Source organism: Serinus canaria, chromosome 14 (genome assembly GCF_022539315.1).
Source record: "Serinus canaria isolate serCan28SL12 chromosome 14, serCan2020, whole genome shotgun sequence".
Taxonomy (NCBI): domain Eukaryota; kingdom Metazoa; phylum Chordata; class Aves; order Passeriformes; family Fringillidae; genus Serinus; species Serinus canaria.
In genome coordinates this window covers 6324061-6344978 of record NC_066328.1, presented here as the reverse complement: position 1 = coordinate 6344978, position 20918 = coordinate 6324061, and the positions used below count along the sequence as shown (strand labels likewise).

Here is a 20918-nt window from a genome sequence, read left to right as displayed (position 1 = left end):
CTGCTACCCTGGGTTCTGGCTGGACACATGATGTCTGGGGAAAACAAAAATTCCAGCCAAAGAAAACAGAACTGAAAGTAACTGGAGAACCTTTCTCATTCATCTTTTGATCTGTACAATAGATAGATGCATTTCCTTCTAAAGGCTGCCTTTCCCAGATGTACTGGTGGAGCAGCAGAGCTCCACCAGTACTTCTGCAATTTCCGTCACACAGCTGTGGAGTGTTGTGAACTGATAACATTTGAAGGGAGTAATTGTTAAGTCATAAAAAGAGCAGTGCCATGAAATTCTTACTGATAAACTGTGGTAAAAGTTTCTGTCCTTGAATTCCAAGCATTTTTCATGTTTTGCAATGTCCTCAAATTATAGTTTATGGTCTGTAATCTTACACGAAACTTGGTTAAATTCCTGGTACATGAGTAGGAAAGAGTGTATTTGTTTATTATTTCATCAGAAAAGTTGCAGATATATGCCTTAGGAGCAATGCTTTCATCTTTCTTGGTACCTGTCTCTTACAAGCTCATACTGAAGAACAAGTTTCCATCACAGTTTTCATTTACTGCTTTTCATTCACACGCTTGTATTGGCTATAAATGTCTGGATATGTAATGCCTCAGCTCAATAGCTCTCAAGTTGTATCTTCATGTTACAGCTCTGCCTAAATGGGCAGACTGTGCATTTCAGATGGTAAGAAATGAACAGGCTCTGCATGAAAAGAAAGAGCCTGTTCTGGAAAGAAACAAGTTCTCTCCTGGGTCAGTCCCTGTCCTACATCCCCCTGAGTGGCAGGAGGGAACTTCTTGTTTCTCCATCACTTCTACTAAGTGCTACACCTTGGCTGGGCACAGTTTGGCCTCTGGAAGCAGGTTAGCTCTGATCATAAAAGTACAAGAGTCCTCTGAATGTGGGATGAGACCCCTAGACTGCAGACCTAGAAACTCTGCAGTGTACCTAAGCACATCCAAATGCCTCAGCAGGATGGTGCTCCTCCTGTTGCAGAGCTGACTCTGGTTACCTACTGCTTGGGACAGAAGCACTTCCTGATACCTTTTCCCACCCCCCTTCCTCTCTTCTTCCTTCAGTGTACACAGACCCTGCAATAAAACCTTCTCAGTCAGAAGGAAAGGGAACTCTTTATGGCATTGAAATTATAAAGCAACAGATGACTTGCACCTGGGAGGTACTGCAGCTGCATTTCATCAGCCAGGAAATGTTGCATACAGGAGAATTGAGACTACTTGTTTTTAACCCTCTGCCCTGTTGGGCTTCAGTTTCCAAAGATGGGCTAGGTTTTCTAACTTCCCTAGAACTCAGGGCTACTTCTTTCTGGTCCAAACCTGTTGTTAATTCTAACATTTATTTGGCTACTGCAGCTAAGGCTGAATAGTCATTTAACCTCATATATTGTACTTAGAATATATTCTAGGAAACATTAATTAGTTGATGTTTTCATCTGAAATACAATTACATTTTTTAAAGAATATTTTTTAACATAGAACACCAATTCAGTATGGTTTTCCTTCCCTCAGTGTTGCTAGTTGGATGTTTATGGAACAATTGTCACTATTTTTTCCAACAGAATCTAATAATAGAGGCTTGATTTCTCATCCCTTCAGAGACTTCATTAGAGACATTTTCTTAAAGGAGCGTCATTATTTTTTCAACCTCCTCGGTTTTATCCAGCAGTTTACTAGTGAGATCTTTTGTGGGAATGTGGGTGCTTCAGGCTTCAGTTTGGGGAATCAGGCTCAAACCCCTCCCTGCCATGGACTCAAGGACATGCTTCTCAAGCTTATTTTGAAATTAGATTGAAATACCTCACACCACAAACCCATAGAAGGAAACATTCTCTGGTCTAGCTGTGAACTTGCTTTAGTTCACGGAAAGGCTTTCAAGAGCCACTGACCTCCAGAAAGAATGGGCCTTGCCTTTAGGCCTGCAGGTTGGGGCTTTTATTTAAGAGAGGTGAGCCACTGACTTCTGTCTCAGCTTCAAATACCACTTCAGTAGCTTATCTAAGAACTGGTTAATGTGCAGTAAGTTAACAGCTCTCAGAGGGGTCACCAGAATCCAGTGTTTCCCAGAAACAAGTGACTGCTCTAGTTGTTAAATTCCCAAATACTTAACAAATACTCCTCATTCCCTCTCAGTGAGAGGAGACTGCTACTTACTTGTTAGGACAACTGCAAGAAAAGGGAGAAACTGAAGTTTGACTGCTCTCTGCCAAGCAGGGACACAAGTCTCACTTTTCCACATTCTGAGGAGGTCTAAGTATAAATCAGCTGCCCCAGCAACGAAGCATTGGCTTGCTCCATTTTTAAAAGACTGCCGTTCTTCAGAGACCCATTTCTGAACAGTCTCAAGAGGGGAAAAGCTTCAGCTCTGTAGGCAATAGTTCCTTACTGGCTGCTTGCATGGCACACTGGCTGCTCTGGATCTCCTTTCAAAGAAACTCAGTGCTCTCAATGTACACCACAGAGGACCATAAACAGGACCAGCACTTTGTCTCAGAAACCTCCAACTTTTCTTGGGCAATGCTCAATGTTGTGACACACTTCTTTTCTGGCTTTTAGCCTAATTAACTAGAACAAGTTCACCAGGCAGTGTGTTTCAGAGCAGGGCTGAAATCCATGTCCTCATTCAATGCTGAAGCTATTGGCTTGTCTTTCCTTGCTGTCCCTGTTTCCTGATCTGTAAGTGTAAAGCTGGTCCTTGCAAAAGGGTTTGTCATACACAATGACAAGTGTGGTTTAACCAGGACATCACCTTGTCTTTCACCCAGTGACCTGCTCTTGTCACACTTGAGAGACAAGCAGAGCAGTCACAAAGACAAACACATCTTTGCAGTTTGAATTGCCTTGGAAAAGCATGGGAGCTTCTTGCAGTCAAATATTTCCTGTTTGCTGTATTATGTGAGTTCACTCTAACACTGTGTAATGATTGCTGACAAAGGATCTAAATAATACATCTAGGGAATGAAGAGGGTGGACACTACTGAAAATAACTTGCATGATAAAAGAATCAATTGAGAAGATGAATTTTCAACACACTGACTCATTCAGATGGAATAATTTGAACAAATTTGCAGTGATCATCCAGACTCTTCTCTAAAGCATAACTGATGACAGATAGTGATAGATAATAATAGAAAGGTAGTAAAGACCTTGTGAACTCTGAGCCTGTAATTACTTGCACAGTAATAAGCTGGAATGCTTTTACTAGATGTCTTCAGCATGCAGGGATGAAAACATGGTTTTTCCCTCCAGCAGAGGGGGCTTGGCAATAAGTTTTCTAAACACAAAACCAAATGATTTCTTCAGAAATTGAGTAATACTAACGTTGAACTGACTTTTGTAGGAACTTGCATAGTATTATAGGTAAAAACAGAACTTCCTCCAAACAAGAAATTTAAATATAAGCAGACACAATTCCAGTGAGTGTTTTTCTGGCTATCTTGGTTTGCCTTATTTCTCAGTGTGGCTTTTCTATTTCAGCAGAAAACCCTTGCAGTTATACCTGACTGGCAGTGTGCAAAGTTCCTGTTAAATCTGTCCCTGTAAAATACTTCAATACATGCACAAGAAAAAACCAGAGAAGGCACTAAGGTAAAGTCCTGGTGGAAAGTTTTCCAAGGCCCAACAAAGGTGTGTATTTGAAGGCAGAGCATGTCCTCTGAGTAGTCCAGGAGTTTGCAGTACAGTTATTTGAGGCCTTAACAATTGACATAAATCTGGATGGTCAAAAGAGACACTGGCAACCTCACAATATGGATGAGACCAAAACTGGATGTACTCCAAGGTGGTCCAAAAGCCCATCTGAAGCTAATGCTTAGTGTTAAGTTGCACACAATGTTATGTAAAGACAAAAGAGTCAAAAGACTGGCACAGATTTCCCTTTAAATTAAAACAGGCTTGCTAGTCATCTGGTAAATTCTTCTTTTTCATGGTTAATTGGACTTGTCCCCCAAGTACTGTTCCTTGCTTGATTTCAGCTCTGATAGGGGAACAGTACAGGCAGGTGCATTTGAATACCTGGGATTATATTCTGTTTATTATTTCTGATGGACAGTCTTACTCCACATGCACTGTTTAGAGCTGTTCAAAACCTGATTCTTTTACTTCTAATGAGAACCAGCTGTCAGTTTTAATGATAGATTCTGGTAAATGTAATTTCACCTCTGTGGCTCCAGCTTCTGGTGAAGGAAATATTGAAAATAATGATGCACAGGAGTAACTCAAACTGAAATTCATGCCAGATGTAGCAAAAGGTGCAAATGACTCACTATGACCAGTAAGGGCGCAGCACTTTCCCTCCCTGAGGTGGGGACAGGCTGTCCTGTCACAGGCACAGGCAGCAGCCACCTTGCAGGATGCTGGGAGGTGCAGCACTCCCAGCACTGGGCTCTGCCCACTCACTGCCCTCACTGGTCATTCTGGTGAGCTCTTCTCAGAAGGCAGGATCTCAGCACCCACTCTGTTTGTGGGGCACCACCCACATAGCCCCACAATCTTCCCTAAGTACTATACTTAAAATGAGAGTATGTGGGGGAGGAAGAGGAGGAGAGTTCTGGTCGCCTAATGAAATAAAATTATCATTTAGTGTGGATATCAGAGTGATCAGGTTGTCTGTTAACCCTCCTATTTGGAAGTGGATGTACGATGTACTGACACTATTTCTGGTATTTCTGGGAGAAGAAAAAGGGGGTTAGGGCACTTCATTGGGAGAAAGGGGGATGGGGCAGGTCACAGTGTGTCCTAGGTCCCCAAGCCAGAATCCCAGCTGATGGCACCAGCTCTGAAAGATGGTGAGCCCCAGCCCCTCCTGCCTTTGAGTCCCCTCATCCATGCCACATCTCCAGCACTGCCACCAGGGATGTCAGCTCCCCCTGTCTTTGGACCTGGTGACCTTTGTGTCCCTCACCCCATTTCTCCAGTGGCAGGTCCCCAGTGCCAGCACCCCTTAGCTACCTCTGGCCTCTGCAATAATCTGAGTTCCTTCCTGGCCCCAGCTCCCCGGGTATCTCCTCCTGCTTTTCAGAGGGGAGGGTTGCAAAGCACACCAAGTCCTCCATGGTAAGGCCATGCCCTGCAGAGCACTGCTGTGGGGGGCACTGGAGGGGACTGGGGAAGAGAAAAGAGAAGTGGGCAGTTATAGGAATTTGAAAGGAAAAGAAGAATGTACTTTGATGCTAATGACTTGAGTCAGAATACAAGGAGGCTGAACTTCCCAGAAAGGAAGTTCACTAACAAGGAACCACAGATAACCTTCAGATGCCAAACTGAAAACTCTGGAGAAAGTAGACAATTCTCAGAAGGAAAAAAGATAAAGCCCTGTACAAACTATTCTTAATATAACAGAGAGAAAGAAAGCAAAAGGCAGACTGTCTTGAAACTAAAAGACATATTAAACAGAAATTAAAGGGTCACTGAGATAACATTGGTCTGGAAAGCAGAACAAAACAGAGCAGAGTAAATTTTAAACCTGGGCCATAGGTATTTGTTCACACAGAACAAGGGCAGATTCCCATCTGACCAACATTCCAGCATTATTATGGAGGAAACCAATAAGGAGTAGCTGGGACTAGCACAGAGGGAGTACAATAAATAAAATAAGGAAAAGGACTGTGGGGGAGAAGAGACAAGGTAGAAACAAAAGTGTAAAGAAAGAAGCAGCATAATAAATATTGTATTTAGGATAAAGAGGGAAAAAGAACAGCTTGATCTAGGTCAGTTCATGGAAACCTGCAGATCTCCCAGACCTGTTTTATTAATTCCCAATGCCAAGTTTAAAGCTGTGTGTGTACAGAACTTCTCACATGGAAAGGCAGCTGTCTGTACAAATTCAAAATTGACCATGGAAAACATTGTCTCAATGGCAAAGGATGTTCCAAAACCATGAGCCCAGAGGAGTAAAATGACATGTGACAGCTTCAGACATAAAATATTCTAGTGCAAGTGAGAATTGATGCTGCTGATCTAAAAACTACTAAACATTGCTACTGCTGTTACTGTAATATGGGATTCTTCCAGCTCAGTTCATCCTTCTATATGTGTTAATTCTTTGAAGGAACAGTAAGTACATTAGAAAATGTATTATAAAAAAATACATAATTGTCTCCTATTTAGCATATTTACACACATACTCTTAGAAAAAAAAGAAGAAAGGTAATTTCTGAGTATTCTTGCACATGAAATGAAAGCAAGAAAAATTTGATTTTTAGGCCATCAAGAGATGCATGTAAGACCCCAGTAAAAGTATGTGAATGTAAGTCCTAAGAACTTTCATGTGAAAGATCCAAGCAGACACATCATTTTGCAGGTGTGGGTGGGGGCACTGCTAACCAGACAAGAAGTCTGAACAGTCCTGTTGGGTCTACTGTGAGATCATTACCTTAAGACAATAAAAAGTAATGGGTCGTATTTGTCCATTTGATCCCTCCAGGGATGAATGGAGCCCCTCTTGGTATGGTGCAAAAAGAGAAGTAAAACCACCCAACCAGAAAAGGGTGTCTGTGCTGAGTTCCCAGTGACTGCAACGGCTGAGTCACAGTGGGTTCTTGGACATGCAGGGGAGTTTTAGCAGGAAACCGCCTACCACTTTATTTACAGCCCTCCTTCAGCTCTGCCATTCCACTCAGCTCAGGAGATGATTTTATCATTCTACATGTTGTGGATGCAGTTGCAAAGAGACACTTTCCAAAAGGCCTCATATGTTTAGCGTTGGTTTTTCATGAGGTTTCAATACATTCACTTCAGATGGAAGAAATACTGCCCCTTCTGCCTCCTCTCCATTGACTCAGATTTGTTTGAGTCATCCCTGACCTGCACAGATGCTCTGCATTGCTCAGCTCTGTTTAGAAACCAGCAGGCTGGCAGTGTGTGAGCACAGGCAGATGCAGTAGCACAAAAGCACTTATCTTCAAAATTTGAACACTTCTGGTGTCTTGTGATTAATTTTAAGTAAAGCAGGAGTTCCAAGATCCAGAAAAGCAGGGGGAACATCAGTTCTGCCAGCCTATCCTGCCTTGACTCCATGATTTTCACATTCAGCACCTGGGAGAGTCCTGCACTCCCACGTGCAGCACATTATCTTTTTGGCTATTAACATAATTAAAACAACAGTAAGTTTGTATTAAAGAAACTGTTTTGGAATGCTAGCAAAGTTTCTTCTTTGTAGAACACAGAATTATCTATAGGAAACCATATAAAATAACTAATTGCAAACTCCAGCCCTTAAAATTGAGACACCTTGTGTTTCCTGCCAATTCTGTCCTAGTTTTGTGAGAGTTAAGGTCACACATTTCCCCAGCACCACTATGTCAGTCAGTGCACACATGTGTGAGTGGGCAGATTTCAGGTTGCATATGCAAATATAAATCTGATATTGCCCAGTTTTTCAGTTCTTGGCTTTGTTACCATGTACCATCAGTATGATGTGTGTACCAGGGTACAGGATGGCAGGAAGGCTGTGGTATGTGCTCTACTGAAGTGCAAACTCCTAATTAGGAGAACAGAAGAGGAAATGGGGTAACAATTCTCTGGAAGAGTGATGGGCTCTCTGCACAGCCTCATGACTGCACTGAAATCCCATTTTCAGAGGGGAATGGTTACTAAATCCCCAGTGATGAGGAATTGTCTCCAGTCATGGAGCGCTCCTCAGTGTGGTAAACTCAGAGTAGTTTCTTCCCTTATCTCCTCCCAGCCCCCTGAGAAGGGGGCTGGGAGGAGATAAGGGAAGAAACAAAAACAAGAAGATACCCATTTCTGTCTGCATATAGCAGTATGCAGAATAGTTTATGGAAATTAGAATCAGCTACAGGACTTCTGGGAAGTTGGCAGTGACACTGTCAGTGTCTCAAGGTATGAGGCTGTTTCTAAATAACCAGTACAAACATGCAGTTCATTCAGCAAGAACTGCTTTGGCAACCTACATTGGCAGCTTCAGACACTCAGGATCACTTTCTCTTTTTTATGCTGCACAAAACTCTGCTTGTGGGTCATTTTTTGAAACCAGATTGAGCTTTAGCCCTGCCTTTGAAGGTCACATTTGAGAGATGTGAGCAGAGGAAGGATGCTGCATGAATCATGAGAGATGATCTGTTTGCCAAAACCCTGCAGGCTGTATCTTTCTTGGCATTTTGTGCAGCAGGTCTGTCACATGAAGAGGATTCATACATGCCCTGAAACAACTCGATGAGTGCAACTCCCTAACAGCCAATGGGTTTTACCTCTCCAGGCTCCAGTCCAGGGTTTCCCTCTCCCCCCAGATCACAGCCCTCCTACTCTTCCCCTACCATCACAACCACAGAGGGCTCAAAATGAACAGGAAATAGCCACACTCAGATCTGCCTGCCACCCGCTAGTGGAAACTGGGAATTCACTGGAATTCATGGAACTGGAGGCAGGTCACACACACATTATGCCTCTGATGCCACAATGATGCCACAATTTATCTACACAGTTGATATTTTACAGTTTCATGTATGTAGTTTAGTTTCCCTGACATTAACCTTTGAAAAAAAAAAAAAGGGAAAAAAAAAAGAAAAAAAAAAGAAGAAGAAAAACCCACAGACTTCTGGGGGATCAGAAACCAATTTCAGGAAACATTACCAACTTTGATGGTAAATGCAGCCACTGAGAGTAAATGCATTCTTGTGTATGTAGGTATGTATGTGTGTATTGGACCAAGTTTTTAATTGAATTTTGTAGAAATAGAGAAGTAAAAATGTGGAATGCTATGACTTACTGCTGGAATAACACAATGCACCATTATCAGTGGTGAGCTGTTTTTAGTATGGCCCATAAGCAGGCAACAAGTGAGGGCTTTTTTGATCCAGGCAAGCTGCTTTTTCCAGCCCTGACACATGGAACCCACCAGGGATCTCTTGGCAGCCCTGCCTGGGGCTCCCCTGGTTTCTGGCCCAATGGTCAATCAATGACAGTCCTGGGGAAAATGGGACAGTAAGAAAGGAAGGATAAAATATGCAAGGAATAAAAAGCCAGAATTAAACTGGAGGAGTTAGGCAGTGTCCTTTAAGTTAATTCAAAATTTGTAATGCAAGTGTATCTAGAAGAGAGCTTTAAATGTCTTTGTCCTTAATCTATTCAAAAATAAGGTATTTTTAGCAGTTGATCTAAGGTCAGGACTGCTCTGTTGAGGGTGCAATCCTGCTTTTCCATATTGCTAAAAACATCTACTTGGAGATCTCTGCCCAACTGCTACTGGCAGCATTTTGGATGCAGAAGTCAAGCCTGCACATGAAGTCACATTTGCATTCTCCTATAGCCACAGCACATCCATCACATTCCTAATAAAGCAGCAGCACCAACCGCAGAACAAAATGTTCACTTTGCACAACAAAGAAAAAAATTTCTGAGACACTTCCTAAGAACACAGCCACTGTCCTATTGTTGTCGTGTTTATACACCACTGGAACAGGAAATCTTCTGAAGAGCTCTGATGAAACTCCTGCCAAATCTTCAGCAAAAAAGTCTAAACTCGAGGAAATTTCCTCCTGACCAGAGCACAGACTCTGAGCATGGACTTGCGAAGATACTGGGGCATTTTTAATGTAGCCAGAAATTCTGGGTGTCTGGCTGGCCTCTGAAGCTCAGCAAAGCTCTCAGGATATGCAGGACCTTGCCTGTAGCTGCTCCACCTTTGCCAAGGGTAAGGACAGCAGTGTATGAGGATTACAAAGGATCTAACTGTAAAAAGTAGTAATTTAACCTGTTAGTAATCTAACCTTCTTACAGACCCAGGAAGAGAGTATATAAACCTATCTATATGGGAAGTCATGAGAGAGAGCACAGTATTTAAATTTACATTAAATTTACATTCATACATTTATTGGTATTTCTTGCTGGTACTGTAGTAGGTGCTTAATTGTATCTATTTGCCTATGAAAGCTCTTGAGGGAAAAGACCCCAACACTTGGCATAGGAAGTATTATATCTGCTTTTTCTTTACAACTTATCACACAGCTAATCTGAATTTTTAAACTGGTGATTAGAGAAATCTAATTATGGAACTTCAGCTTAGATATGGACTAAATCAGCAACTACCTGAAGGCTGTATGAATTTATGTGGGATAAGGCTGCAGTGTCAGCAATATACAGATCATTTTGTTGAGAAGTAAATCCTGAAGGTCATGGACACAGTTTTGGTACTGCTGCAAAAACTGAGAGGTAACTCAGTCCATACTCCAGTGGTGTAAGACAGAGACAGCACAGGGCAGCTGGAGCAAAGAACTAAGGAGAAGTACAAATTTAAACTGTTCTCCTGTAAGAATAGCTCCAGTTACCTTTCCAAAAGGCTTTTCTGTCAGTAAAGGTGTATTAGAAATTGGTGGTTTCAGGCATCACAGGTCACTACCCACATGTCCAGTAAGTTTTAGGAGGTGATCTTGGCAAGCTCAATTCAATTAATGTGATTAAGGGTAAGGCTTCCTCCAGACTCATTATCAGAAATTTTGCCAGTATTTTCTTGTGACGTTATTGTGAACTGAAATAGATCTGCAATTGAAATCCAGCACAGCACTCATTTCCAGTTTAACACAAGTGACAATAGGACTACTTGCACTCTCAGAGGACAAAGAGGCCCTGGAGAAGTGAGTCACCACAGACAGAAATCCCCCCCTACAAGAGCAACTCCGTGAGGTCTCTCCAGAACTCCTGCAGGAAATCCTCCAGGCTGGGCACTCTTCCCACCTTCATATTCTTAATTATCTAATTTACTGATAGAGGACATCAAGGCCTGCATGCTAAGCTACACTAATTTTACATAACATAATATTTCTTCTTAATTAATCCAAAAGTATTGTGTGGTGAGGTCTGTATATAACTTCTAAAGATATTTCAAAAATTAGAAAATGCTTCATTAATGTCCTTGGATGATGTTTCTTTAACATCAGATGCCAAAAATTCTACACTTAAAGGACTTTTTCATCTTTCATCAGAAACTGTCAGCTTATGCTCCTGATTCCTAGAAATTTTCCTGGAGCTGGAACATGGTGAAACTAATCCATTTTGCACTCAGCTTGTTGAGTTCACATGTAAAATTGGCTGAGGTTTGCAATAAATCTGGAGAGGGAGAATGTCTGAAGAAAAAAATCCAATTCTTTTTCCACAAGAGCAATTATGGTAGGGTTTTTTCCTTTTCTTTTCTTGGCAAATGAGGAATTAATATTTGTACTCTGAAGAAAACTATTGACCCACCTATCAGGACTTATCCTTTCTCCAGGGACAGAGGAGGAACAGAAATCTGGATAATTCCTCAATACTTTGAAGAGCATAAGCCAATAATAAAATCTATATTGGACCAGTCTGTACAGTAGAATAAAAGGTGCACATTCAGTAGTTTCTTTTTGTTTGGTATAGGAGTTATTAGATACTGAAGAACCAAATGTGTTCCATCATCAGAAGAGTTTGGTAGTTTATGATCTGGGAATTGACTGCAACTGTGAAAAAAGATCTGTCAATGAAGGTAGATTACAATCACAGTAGGAATACAGAGGTCAGCATATCATGCCCATGGAAAATCTATTCTCTGAGTATCAACAGTGATTTATTCAGATTTAGTCATCCAGGCTTGATGGCTTCAAGTTTTAAAAATTCAAGCAAATCATCTGAAAGAGCCTCAGTGAGCTGCCCACCTGGATCTGGCTGAAATGCTGCAAAACACTGCTTTGCCATCACCTTCTCATTTCTCAATTTCCAGTGTGCTAATTCTGCCTCCTGTAACAGCACCACATCAGTTTTTATTCACTTGAAGAACAAGACCACTTTTTTCCTTTTAATTTGGACTGTAGAATCTCTCGACATTCAAAGAAATGGAACTGAGATTTGGATCCATTTGACTATACTAAGAATTAATTTTATTCAGTTTCTGTGGACTAAGAATCAAAGATGAGGGAACACTTGAATCATTTCCTTTACCTCAGCCCAACCATAAAAATCTCCCCATGTGTTGATTATGCCCAAGAATAAAATGTGTTCCTCTAGCCAGCACTGAAGGCTCTGTAGCCCAGCAGATGTATCTGGAAGCCAAACTAGCTTCATATTTTTCTGCTTTAACATCTCCAGCCCAATATTTATTGCTGCAGTTCCCCTGAAAAGCACCCTGCTACCTCTTCAATTAGCACCAACATTATGTTTAGGGATCCAAAGTTCCTTCAACAATTGCGGACTATGCACATACAGACACACTCACACAGTCCAGCAAGACAAATTTGTCATTTGGATGAAAAAAAACATCACAAAGCAGGCTGCCCTTTCACAATATTTTTACCAACAATTTGAGACTTTTCCCTTTTTTTCCCCCCACTCAACTAATTACGAAGAAAGAACTACTGAAATGCAGAAAGCCCGAACCACATTTTCATGTGGTTAAGTGCTCAGCATTTGAATTCATGAGACTAATGTGAATCTTGATTTGACTTAGTTAATATCAACAAGGAAGTTCCACTGAACATCAGACAGGATCCATTTAGTCTGGGCTCAAGGAAACCAGCATTAACTACCCTGAGAAAGTAATTAAAATAATTCAAAATAAACAATTCCAGAATAGCCAGCTGAGAAAGAAACTTTTCTCAGCCTCAGACAGTTAATTTATTGATTATTTGAAATAGCAGTTAAATCTCTTACAGTAAAATACTTCAGACAACATAGACTATTCAAAGGAACTTAAGGGACAGAGAGGCTCAGCTGTTACTCAGCCTTAGTCCACTATTAAGCTTAATTTGCTTAACTTCCTCACAGTTCTCCATTCTAGCCAGCACACATGTGCATATGCTTTTTACAAGACAAAACCACTAATTCCTCTCATCCATCCCATCTGGATGGGATCTGACTTGGACATTCTCTGCAGAACAGCACAAATTCCAGTTCAGACAGAATTAATTATTGCTGTACCAACTCTCTCGGCCTTGTCTAGATAGATGCTTATCAAGGCTTGATAACAAATTGGTGACATCCTCAAAATGTATTTTGTTCTTGGTATAATGACAAATTTGCTGTCACTGACAGCCTGGCCAGACACACATTGTTCTTCAGCGATACCCAGCATGATAACTAATACCAGTGTAAAGTGAGTCACATCTGTAGCTGTTTTACCTGGAAGGGTTGACTGAAAGGATAAGAAGATGGGCTGTGTTCATCAGGCCCACTTCATTACCTCTTAACTTAGAAAATGATTGATTGGATAGTGTGGGAATGGAACTGTGTGAGGCAGTGTCACAATGGCTGCATCTCTTGGACACATCCTGTTTAAATGCATCAAACTCTAACCCAAACACTTCATCAAAGTGGGTGACAGGTTCACACCTGGCTCAGTGCTGCTGGTTTCACTGCATCTGAAAGCAGACTCACAGACAGTGTGGTGTCTAATTTACTTGCAAAATCAAAGAATTCCGATTTCAAGGGTTTCGTTTAAATGAAAATTCAGATTCTGGAGAAGAAAACAAAACCCACTAAAACAGGAAGGATGGTATTGTGGTTAAGTTTCTAGTATAGGGCTGTGAAGACCTGAATTATGTTCCATTCCTAGCCCTTCTGCAGACTATGTCACTCTCTGACTTCAAGCAAATCACTGAATCTCTTGGTGCTTCAGTTCCCCTTTTCTAAAGATGATGTTGGTGATTTGATCAGTTTAGATACTGAGCACATTCATGTAAGAGCTATCATGTACAGTATCAGCACAGGAGAGGCTCTAACCTCAAAAGACTAACAGTCAAATATGACTCTATTTACCGAACCACTTTTGCAAAAGAGCAATTCTATATTAATTCCCACACTGATCACCCACTTCCTGTACCAAATATGCTGTCCCACAGACACAGTGGCCTGTCCATTAATCCAGATTCATAACAGAATCAGTGTCTGCTTCTATTCTCAAAAGCTAGGAAAAAGCTAAAATATGGAGTGCCTGCTGATTTCCTAAGCCTTTCAGGTTTTCTGATTTTTTTTTTTTTCCTGGAGGACTGTCCCTGCAGTGGGGATGAATTCAGCAGGGTGTGGAATGCCCCATAATGGAATTTATACTGGGGAATACCCCACATGGTATCACAGCCTCATCCCTCCTGGTGGTTTCAGAGGGTGAAGAAAGGCTTGGAGCACAAATAAAGGAAGATCTGCCTGCATTATTCTGCTGTTGGCTAGGCTAAGAGTGTGGGGTTTGGAAAACTAACCAACAGGCAAATGTCTCATGTATCCCCAACAGAAACAGTACTCTCCAGGTGGGAGTATCAAAACCATCTTCGGAGCCATGTTTTTTCTCTTGCTGCCTCCTGGTAGACCTTACCTGGCATCCCTAGTGCTTTCTAAACAGATTCCCTGTCACCTTTGTCCTGTTTCTAGCCAGTAAGCCATGCTCCTGGTGCACAAATGCCCAGCAATTCCTTTGAATTTTCTGTCATTTTTCAAAACAATGTTTACAAAATAAGGCTAAGGACTTTCATTTTTAACTAAAGCTGAGTTTGTTCTTTATCTTAACTTTGGAGGTTTACTGATATAAACCTTCAGAGCAAAAACATTTACTTTCCTTCTCTAGAAACAAGGGAGAAAGGAAGATGGAGTAATGTCTCCCAATAATTTTCTCTCCAGATTTTGCTTTTCTTTCCTGAGACCATCTGCAGGGAAGGAAACACAATTTGTTTCTCCACTTGGAGAAAAACAGGCATTTCACATGGAAGGCTTTACTTACCAAATAGACTCTAAGTCTAATTCACCTTGAAAAAAGCAGCAAGTGCTCCTTAAGCTGCCAGAGCACGGGTCAGAATCACCTGGACTGGCAGCAGTGTTTTCACCTTCAGTCCATTATCTAGAGCTGCTTCCCGTGTGCTCTGTCCAGCAGCTGTGCCCCGTTCCCCTTTCTGCAGTGCCCTCTGCTGGGTGCAGTGATCTGTGGGATTCTGCTGGCCGGAGGATGCAGGAAAGGAAACGGGAGGATGGGAAGGGAGAGTTGCAAAACCAAAGCATGAGTGGGTAAAACTCAAGATTTCCCAAGAAAGCACAACTTGTGGGACTCTCACATCTAAACCCTCAACTCCTGTCACAGAAACTTCACTCACTGTGCAAATCTCCTTCACACACTACAGCTGAAGCCCATTTCTCCTGGGCAAGCCTTTCTAAGGCATTTAGTGGAGTGCCCCGGACCACTCTCACTGTGGTTCACGTGGGGATGGTGTCAAACTCCATAAGCAGCAGCCTGACACTCTTGGCTTCTGCTGTCCAAGCTGGCAGGTTCACTCCATCACTCTCCTCTGTGACGGGGAGTTTACCTACCCATTCGAGCCTTGCCAAGCTCTGAAGCTTTGCAACTGAATATTATTACCACATTCCTGCTCAATGAACACTACTTATTGGATGGACACTTTGTCAGCTGCACTACTCAGTCCATGGCAGACAGACTGCCTGTGCACCTGCAGGATCTTTCTTTCCCCTGTGATCTTACAAAATTAAAAATTACATGAGAGTGAAACAGCTTTCCTGGCACATCGACAGCATCCTTCAGCCAACTCTGTCTCATGTGAGAAACGCGCTCCCCACTGCTGCATTACAGTTGTGAAGTGCTCTGCCCCAAAAGCCACAGGCGGCAGGACAAGGCTGCAGCAGCAGGGAGGGAGCTCGCTGGGCGCCCCGGGGGCTGGGGGAGGAGTTAAGAGGCTCTGAACTGAACTTTTGGCTCTGATTTGCCTTATCTTGACAGAGTTAAGCACTTCAAAACCCTTTTCTTTGAAGAGTGGGGGGGCAGGAAGGGAACTTTGTCTTGCCTAAGTAGACTTTAAGCTGGTAAGGGCAAGGCTTGGCTGTGCTTCCTCTGTGTGAACACCAGCAGTGCCGCATCCAAACCAGCCATGGAATCTACTTCTGCATGGAGCACGCTGTGCCAAAGAGTGGCAATATTGCATGTTCAAATTCTAAGGAAAGTTTCAGTTCCACCAGTCCTTCATGCCTTTGCTTTACCCAGTAAAGCAAATGAGCTTCCCCCAGCAGCTTATGCCAAACCTTGACTAAAACTCTGTTGCTCAAAACTTGAGAGTATGAGCATAAAGTGAATCTCTGTGCAAGGTCTTAAAAACAATGGCATGCTGCCTCTCCAAATTCATAATAACTATTCTCCTGCATGACAACATAAGCAGTAGATTTTGGTGGCTAAAACATCATCAGAAATGTCAAGATGTCAGTGTACCCATTGTACACTGGCTGCACATCACTGTAAGGTGCTGTACTGCCATCAGGTTAAGTCCGTCTGTGATCACACTGGATTTTGAAAAGAATATTTATTCTCATAGCAAGCAATACATTCCCTCAACTTCATCCCAAAGGACAACTAACCAGGCATTGCCAGCCCCTCTCCCTTTAATCACTTGACAGAGACAATTCCTTTGCATTGTCACAAAACATCGTGTTAACTACAGGGAAACATCTTGGCCTTTAAAAGGTGGTGGTTATTTAAGAAACATCCTGTTTGGAAGAAAACACACTTTACTGGGCCTGCCTAAGGGAGCACATAAGACACTGGTGTGGTATTTGAGGTTTCAAATCTCCTTCTGGGAGAGCAGGAGAGCATTCCAAGTCTCCCGCACTGGCTGCGGGCAAGGTTTTAAATACTGCTGGGATTTGAACTGCTACTTTTAATTCTCATTACTCTGGAGAAAACCCCAGGGAAATTCTGCTTTAAGAACTCAAACCCCAGTGTAGCATAGTCTTCTCAGTGTAAGAATAATAAGCTTCTCTGAATGTTTTCTGCACCTCGAGATTATTGGTCTAATATTTTGTCCTTTCTTTAACATTTAAGTTATACATTAAGTCCTCTTACCTCTTCTGTCCATGCTGACCTGTTAGCTCTGAGGAGAGCAGCTATTTTCACGTTAAACCTCCTCACAGCGGTTGCTTGCTTGCTCTTCTTCCCATTTCCCCCCTCCCCTCCCGTTTTGAGGCAGCTGCCATCAGAGCCTCATCCATCACCTACCTCAAGTGTCCCCTGGCCTCCCTGAGGCCTCAGAGCGCTTCCGTGCTCGGATTTCCCACGCAGCACCTCTCGACCCTGCCCGCGGCCACCGCCTGCTCCAACGGGGCTGTCAAAAAAAAAAAAAAAAACCAAAAAAAAAAAAAAAAAAAAAAACAAAAAAAAAAACCCAAAAAGTTTAAACCCAGACATAGTCGGATAGAAGAAAAAAGGTTGAAGAGCATCCCCAGCGGCGGGGCAGGGAGCCCGTGGGGCGTTCTCGAGAGGCGGCGCTCAGGGCCACACACTGGAAAGCGAAAGTGAAGGCCGCGTGGTTTCCGAGAAGGCGGGGAGGAGCCGAACCGAGCTCCGCGTTAAATAAAAAGCCGGGGCCGATGCGCCGCCACAGAGCCCTGGAAAGGCCGGCAGCGCTGGAGGTGCCGCTCGCCCGCCCGCCCCGCGGCAGCCCCGGCTCGCCGCGGCGCCAGGCAGGGCCCCCGCCGGAGGATGCTCGGCCGGCCCCCGGGGCCAGGACCAGGACTAGCAGCAGGACTGGAACTGGCAGCGTGTGCTGCGCTCCGGGGACGCCCCCCACCCGCGGCACCCCGAGGTAAGGGAGGGTGTCTGCCCCGGGGGTTCCGCGCCAACAGCGACGTGCGCTGAGAGGGCTCGGGCTCAGCAGCCCGATGAGCTCAGATTTTCGGAGTAGTCCTGCCAGATGTGCCAAGAGCATGGTGGCTTCGGGAGTCTTTGCCCTTTAATTTTTTTTGTTTTTTAAATACATTTTTCACTCCCTTTTTGGCTCAGTGTCCGTGCTCGCACAGACCTGTTGTGCCTGGTGTAAAACAGTGGGACAAGCACTACAGGGAACACGCAGCGGGGGTTTCAGGGCCCCGCGCCGGCGGTGGGAGCCGGGGCAGCCCCGGGCCCGCAGTGCCCGCTCGGCCGCGCCGCCGCCGGGACCCGCCGGGCAGGGCCGGGTCCCGGACCCCGCGGAAGTCTCCGCTCCGCCGCAGTCGTGGCACCCTTGTCCCAGATCCCTGCCCTGGCTTTCGGGCTCCGAAGACTGGCGAGTCCCCTGTTTGCTCTCTGCGCTTTGGAAAGGCACTGCGAACTCTTGCTTGGCTCCCTACGGCTTCTGCTAGGGAGCCCTTTGATTTTTAGATCGCGGGCTTAGTGCTTATTTCTCCCCAGGGTATCCTGAAAGTGAATTTTAAACTTTAAATACTGAGCGATAATCCTGGCTTAGTAATTGGAAGAACTGGCATCAGTTTCCGTCTGCTGTGCAAAGCAAGCCGAATGCTACTTTCAGCCTGTTACTTACCCGCTTAAGGGTTTTATAACCCTCGTAGGTGTTTGAGGAAGTAATATGACTTAAGTAAAACTAAACATCAAGTTGTTAAATTAGCACAGACAGGAATCCAGCGGCACACTTTCTTAGAAATTCTCATTAGCATGTTACCCTGAACTGTGAGACGGCTGAGGGATTCATTTCTGAGAATCCTTCAAGGTTTCTCAACAAGCTGCTGCTGCAGATCTATATCTGACTATAGGGATAAATCCTAAAATCTATGCTTGCCAGTAAGGTCAAGGCAGCCAGCGGAGATGTATTGAACCACACTGTCAGAGGCAGACATTTCAGGCCAAACTCATTCCTGGTGCAGCACTGCTAATTCCTTTGAAGTAACACGAGGGATGAATTTAGTCCCTCATGTTGAAAGATATATCAATAGGAAGCAATTTAGATTGGGCCACTTAGAGTGCATGTGATACAAAAAAGAGAGAGAGACTGCGGAGTAATGCTTTAAGGGTTCACAGAGGTTGATTTGTATAAGCTAGTAGGTTGTAGCATTGCCGTCCCAAGGGAAACTTGGGAGAATGGAAATGGCCTTTTATGGCTGAGCCTCAGGTTAACAGGAGAGAGGAAAGAAGTTTTAGGATTACTGTGTAAATTGACCGTGCTACAGGCTGCCCCTCCAAGTTACACTTCAGTCGTGCTATGGAACCTCACCTCACTCTCTTCCCCAATTGTCTGGGAACACAGCCTTCATCCTCTTTCTCTTTTTCACACGATGCATGCACCAAATAACAACATTGTGTGCTGAGTTCTGTCATTATAGTTGGGAAGGCAGAAAAAAAGGTAATTCAGTTCTAAAACCTTGTTGATTTGTTCTTTAAAAACTTGAGAATGGGAGAAGGTGTCCATGAGATGACTTCTCCTTGACAAGTCATTGGAGTTGCTAGGCCCTAAAAGGGCTCATAGCAGGAAACTTATTATCTTCTGTAGCTGCTAATGGTCCTTGCTAAATATTTTTGTAGCTTTGGAGTTTGCCATAGTGATAGGCTGCTAATCTTGTCCAAAAGAGAGCAGTTGTTTGCCTGGTGTAAACTGGAAAATAAATATTTAATTATTTTATAATGGGGGGGAGGTGTATCAATGGAAGAGTCGGTCATTCAGCGATTGCCGCCGCCTGTCGCTGGGGATCGATCTCACGTGGTGTCTCTCCTTGGCATTTCAGTGTAGCTGCTGGAAGGCCGCCCTGCCGTAGCCGCTGACGCTATGGAAGACCGCATCCGCTGCTCTTGGCTGTAGGATGGTAGCGCACAGCAAGGTGTCAGCAGATAATGCACTTGGAGCAGACCCACGACGGCTTCTTGACCCTCCGGCACGGGATCGCTCACAGGCACGAGGCTTCCAGGGCCCCGGCCGGCCCGGCACTCTGCAGGCACAGGGCAACACGCACTTCCGAACCTTTCGCTCCCAGGCGGATTTCAGTAGCATCACTCGAGCCAGCAGCCTGCTGGATGCCTGTGGCTTCTACTGGGGGCCTCTGACTGTCAGTGCTGCCCACGAGAAGCTGAAGTCTGAGCCCGAGGGCACCTTCCTCATCAGGGACAGCACACAAAAGAATTGCTTCTTTGCCATCAGTGTTAAGACTGCAACTGGGCCCACCAGTATCCGGATTAACTTCCAGACTGGGCGTTTCAGCCTGGATGGCAGCAAAGAGACTTTTGACTGTCTTTTTAAGCTGCTGGAACATTACCTAAGCTCCCCGAGGAAGGTACTGGTTACCCCCCTTCGCAAGGTCCGGGTGCAGCCACTGCAGGAGCTCTGCCGGAAAAGCATCGTGAAGACTTTTGGAAGAGAGAACTTAAATCAGATCCCACTGAATCCCGTTTTAAAGGACTACCTGAAATCCTTTCCATTTCAGATATAAGCGCAGCATTAACTGTATAGGGACACATTGGACATGTGTAACAAAATCCATCTTCCTGGGTTTTTAATTATGTTTGACAGTGAGCAAACTTATTTTTGTAGCAGTTTACTGTATTTTGTGATGGAACCTGAACACTTGACTTCTTATGTTTACAAAAACTGTTTGCACAAACCTGGGGTTTTAAAACCCGGGCATGATTTTTCTGCCAAGCAGAATATTTTACTATTTTATAATATTTTTAATGATATTAACATAATAAACTTTATTGTCACAGTTTTTAAAAAAAATAGCATCTCTGGTTTTAGTTTTAAAGGCTCTGGCACCTATTCTGCTGGCAGATTAACTGCTTAACTGAGTGTCTAAGTGCAGAGAGGTCTCCACATGGTCCTGCTTCTTTGCCCTAGCAAATTAGTCTGTCTTAGTGCTGGTCCAGCAGGCAGAGATCCTGCCTGCAAAAGCCTACAACAAAAAAGGGCAAGCAAGTAGAAAATATACTCAGTGTGAATCTGCCCAGGAATCCACCTCTCTCCTAAATCCATGAGAGCAGGGACAATGTCTTAAGACTGCAGTGGTGCATAGTTTTTGACAGAGTAAATAAAACCCTTGGCTGAGCAAGCTGCACCAACACTGGTTTGCCCTATTTCTGTGGAAAGGTGCAAAACCCTGAGCTAGAAGACACTGCTGTCTGACATAACCAAACCCCATGAACCTCGGTGGGGAAAAATAAAACTGTCCAGAAATGTTCCTCACACA

General features: G+C 43.7%; 2 protein-coding genes across 2 annotated transcripts in view; one reads left to right on the top strand and one right to left on the bottom strand.

The window, feature by feature from the left end:
• Positions 1–17680, bottom strand: part of RMI2 (RecQ mediated genome instability 2) — a 27160-nt gene extending 9480 nt beyond the window's left edge. Inside the window, exons 1-2 of the mRNA XM_009092133.4 lie at positions 17256–17680; positions 16972–17077 (exon numbers count right to left, since the gene is read on the bottom strand). Coding sequence (XP_009090381.2) covers positions 16972–17077; positions 17256–17680 — 531 coding nt within the window. The remainder of the gene's footprint in view (positions 1–16971; positions 17078–17255) is intronic.
• Positions 17130–20918, top strand: SOCS1 (suppressor of cytokine signaling 1). The gene is made up of 2 exons (XM_009091935.4): positions 17130–17557; positions 19467–20918. The coding sequence occupies exon 2, from the start codon at positions 19542–19544 to the stop codon at positions 20163–20165; it is 624 nt and encodes a 207-aa protein (XP_009090183.1). The 5' UTR covers positions 17130–17557; positions 19467–19541; the 3' UTR covers positions 20166–20918.